This window comes from Aythya marila (assembly GCF_965140915.1).
Source record: "Aythya marila genome assembly, chromosome: 10".
NCBI lineage: Eukaryota > Metazoa > Chordata > Aves > Anseriformes > Anatidae > Aythya > Aythya marila.
In genome coordinates this window covers 19063297-19067277 of record NC_139051.1, presented here as the reverse complement: position 1 = coordinate 19067277, position 3981 = coordinate 19063297, and the positions used below count along the sequence as shown (strand labels likewise).

Sequence of the window (3981 nt, the reverse complement as noted above, 5' to 3'; positions counted from 1 at the left end):
TACCTCAATGGAAAAAGTACAGCGAAGACCGAAAAAAAAAAAAAAAAAGCCACCGTTTCTTGCTACGTCGCCGCAATTAGCAAAGAGCCTCGGGAAAGGGGCCGTGACCCGAGGCAGAGGCGGGCAAGGAGCCGGGGCTGGGGAGCCGAGAGGGTCCCGTACCCGGCGTGCCGAGCCCCAAAGCCGCTCCAACCAGCAGCACTTCGTTCCCTGTTTGTACAGTGCGAAAGCATCGCCTCGCTCCTGCCCCGCTGCGCTCCAGCAAACCCGGGGGTGCTGCCCCCGACCGGGACAGGCGGCCTCGGGCCTCGCGTCTGAATCTCGGACAGATTAACTGCTGCCGAGGGAAAGAAAAAAAAATAATAGAAAAAAATAGGAAAAAAAATAGGAAAAGCATGACGCTACTCAGAGCAATAGTTCATAAAATACTTTATTGAAATAAAGTAAATATCTTCGCATTAATAAAACTGATCGTAAAATGCAGTTTTCGAGTAACTAGGGGCACCACAGGGTTTCAGACAGCGAGCGGACGTGAAGGTGGGGTCCAGTGTCCTCCTCCTGGCCCCTCGGGGCCGTCGCACAGCGGGGGCCGGGGCGCAGCGCCCCGCGGGCGCGGAGAGGAGCGGCGGGGCTGGGGCCAGGGACGCGGCCGGGCCAAACGCTGGATTCGTCGGAAACCGAAGGCGACAGCAGTCCACGAACCGCTTGGTTCCCCCCTTCCAGCCCTCTTCCCCCTGGGTCGCTGCCGGCGGAGCGGGGAGGTGCGGGGCCGGTGGCTCCTCCCGGGGACCCCGGCCCGGGGCGGCGGCGGCGGCGCTCGGTGGCCGCGCTCCCGGCCGGGCGGAGCGGCTCGGGGCCGGCGGCGGTGGGGCCGGGCCGTGCCGGTCACTCCTCCTGGCTGACCTCAGCCGGCGAGCCCAGGCTCTCGGGCGGCTTCTCGGCGTCCCGGGCTCGTTCCTGCTCCGAGAGCTGCTCGCTGCTGGGGATGGAGTTCTTCTTGGGGCGGCCCTTGGGTTTGGTGGGGGACTCCAGGCCGCCCCCCTGCAGCACCTGCGAGGCGGGGAGGGAGCACAGGGGGGGACAGCCGAGTAAAAGCGGTTCTCGGGCGGCCCCGCTCGGGAGAAGCCTCCCGCGGCCCCGCGCCGAGCCGAGCCGAGCAGCCCGATGGGGGCGGCAGCAAAACCAGGAGGGCCCGGGCCGGGCGATGCTGGCCTCACAGACCGCGGGCACACAAATAGATCACTTTAAATATTAGAATAGAACTTTTTTTCCCCCCCGTCGCATGCATTTTTGCCCTGGGCATGCAGAAGGCCGAGGCGGCAGAGCTGCCCCCGTACCGCGGCGGGGCGCGCAGAAGGGTCAGAGGCGGGCACTTACTATTTTCTTCCATTTCATGCGCCTGTTCTGGTACCAGGTTTTCACCTGGAGCTGGCTGAGCCCCAGCGATTCGGCCAGGTCTATTCTGCGGGAGAGAGACAGGCGGTGAGACCCAGACCGGCCGGCCCGCGGCTCCTCTCCCTCCCCAGCAAAAACTCCCCCCGCGCCCTGCCCCGCTCCGGAGGGCCCGGCCTGCCCTACCTGTCGGGCGTGGAGAGGTATTTCTGCTTCTCGAAGCGCTTCTCAAGCCCCATGAGCTGCAGCTCGGTGAAGACGGTGCGGCTGCGGCGCCCCTTCTTGGCCTTGCCGCCCGGCTCGGGGGGGCCCGGCTCCAGCTTGCCGCGGAGGTGCAGCTCCAGCGGGAGATGGGGCGAGGCGGAGCCGCCCTGCAGCCCCGAGCCGGCGGCCAGCAGCGCCGAGCTCAGCCCCGAGCAGCCCAAGGGAGCCAGCGGGAACTTGAACACGGCCGCCGGCTCCGCCTTCAGCACGGCTGCGGGAGAGAGGGGCCGTGAGAGCCGGGCAGACCCCGCAAGCAGCCCCCCCGAGCCCGCCCGTCTCCCCGAGGACGCGGGGTCACACTTTGCCCTCCGGCCGGCAGCCGGTGATTACCGGGTGATTCCCGGCGTACAGGTGGAAACGCTTTAAAACGATTCCCAAACGATTCCCAAGCGCTCCCCGCCGATGCTCCCGAGCAGCTGCCGCAGCCGCGGCCGCCAGCTCGGCTTCGCCCCCGACGTGCGGCCGGGGCCGGGCGGGCAGCCCCCCGCGGGTTTCCCTGCCCGGAGCCCCTCAGCGCGATTTCAGTCCCCGAACAATTGAATCGCATCTTCCCCCGGGCCCCGCAGCGCGATTTTAACCCGCAAACAATCGCATCTTCCTCCGGGACCCACAGCCCCCGGCTTGGCTGCGAAAACGCGCTCGGGAGCACGGCCGGCAGCTCCCTCGATGGCACCGAGCTGCGAGCCCACCCCAGGGCCGGCACAGAGCGGCTCAGGCCCCTCTCGGCCCCGGGAGAGCCCTGCAGGGCCCGGGGGCCCCGGCCCGGTCCCGCAGCCCCCAGCGGGTCCCGGGCGCGGAGTCGCCCCCCGCGGACCCCCGGCCCTAAAAACCCGGCAGCAATCCCCACGGGTGGGCTGTAAGGAACTTCACTGCGGGTTCCTCCTCCTCGGCCGCAGCAGAAACCCCGCTGCTGCTCAAAGCCGCGTCTCGCCGCCCGGCAGCCTGAGAACTGCGTTTTAGCCGGACCGGTGCTTGAAACCGGTACTTAAAGCAACGCAGATTTCCGCATGTCCTAATCTATGTTGCTCCCTGACTGTGGGGCTCGACGGTTTCCAATTTCTCTTTTAAAAGGAAAAAAAAAAAAAAGAAATCGGGACGGTCCCGTTCCATTCGTTCGTACGGGTGAAAGAGCGGCCTTTCTGCGGTGGGACGGCTTTGGAAACGAAAGCTTCTGGCAGCGCACCGAAACACTCGCGTTTACAAAAACCAACGACCAAAAAAAAAAAAAAAAGAGAGAAAAAGAAAACAGAAAAAATGAAAAAATGAAAAAATGAAAAAAAAAAAGAGAGAGAGATATGTCATTAACGTTCTGCATTTGTCCTAGATGCTGTAACAGAGGGGACAGATCGCGCTTTCCATCCATCGCCCTGTCTGTCTGTCCGTCCATCCGTCGGGCTTCCAGCTGACGCCGTGTCCGCGGGGCTCCCCGCAGCCCCCCGGCTGTGCCCGCCGCGCAGGGCCCCGGCACTTGCACCTCACCCGAACCCCCAAAATCCCCAAATCCTCGGGGCAGCCGCCCTCTGCCCGGGACCGTCAGTGGCAGCCACGCAAAGCTCCGCTTTAGGCCCCAAGCGCTACACCGCGGCGCCGGCCCCCAGCCTGCCCGGTGTGCAGGGAGCCCGGCGGCTGCTCGCTGCCCAAATTAACGGGGTTTGCTTCCGAGGAGCGGCTCGAAGCCGCGCTCTGCCCGCCAGCCCCGGGAGCCCAGCGGCGCCCCGATGCAGCGCGGTCCCGGCGAGCCGCAGCCCGGAGCCTGCTCCCTCCCCGGCCCCGGGACCCCTCGGGCCGCGGTGCCCGGAGCTCGGAGCCCGGATCCCGGAGGCGGCCCGGCCCCGCGGCAGCACGTACCTAGGTGGTTGTGGTAGGGCCGGGCCGAGAGCAGCGCCTGCACCCCGAATTTGAGGAGCTCCCCGGCCGGCGCCGCGCCCTTGGCGTCCGGGGGGTCGGTGAGGATCTCCTCGATCATGAAGCTGCGGTAGCGGTGCGAGCGGTGGTCGGGGAAGGCTTCGGCCGGGAAGTAGTGCGCGGCCCCCAGCTCCAGCGGGTGCTGCATCCTCGCCGCCCCCGGGGAGGGGGGGGGCGAGCCCCGGCCGCGGGGCCGAGGCTCTGCCGGGCCGCCCTAGCGCAGCCCCCCGGCCGGCGCCGCTGGGAGCCGGGCAGGGGGGGCTCTGCCCATCGCCCCGCCGCCGCCCCCCGCCCTGTCCCTGTCCCTGCCCCTGCCCCTGCCCCTACCCCTACCCCTACCCCTACCCCTGGGCAGGGCTCGGCTCGGCCCCCCCAGCTCGAACGGCTCGGCACCGGGCCGCGAGCGCTGCCTGCACCGGG

General features: G+C 67.5%; 1 protein-coding gene across 1 annotated transcript; it reads right to left on the bottom strand.

Annotated features, from left to right (window-relative positions):
* Nucleotides 1–315: 315 nt before the first annotated feature.
* Nucleotides 316–3778, bottom strand: BARX1 (BARX homeobox 1). Its single transcript, XM_082768350.1, has 4 exons — nt 3505–3778; nt 1579–1867; nt 1378–1462; nt 316–1050 (listed from the first exon to the last, which is right to left on the bottom strand). The coding sequence occupies exons 1-4, from the start codon at nt 3707–3709 to the stop codon at nt 886–888; spliced, it is 744 nt and encodes a 247-aa protein (XP_082624476.1). The 5' UTR covers nt 3710–3778; the 3' UTR covers nt 316–885.
* Nucleotides 3779–3981: the final 203 nt, after the last annotated feature.

Excerpts from the sequence above, each read along its gene's own strand:
- BARX1 (XM_082768350.1), bottom strand. The coding sequence starts at position 3,709 with ATGCAGCACCCGCTGGAGCTGGGGGCCGCGCACTACTTCCCGGCCGAA. Across the intron at positions 1,868-3,504 it reads GCCCTACCACAACCACCTAG|CCGTGCTGAAGGCGGAGCCG; the intron begins GTACGTGCTGCC and ends TCTCTCCCGCAG. Across the intron at positions 1,051-1,377 it reads GCATGAAATGGAAGAAAATA|GTGCTGCAGGGGGGCGGCCT; the intron begins GTAAGTGCCCGC and ends CCCGCCTCGCAG.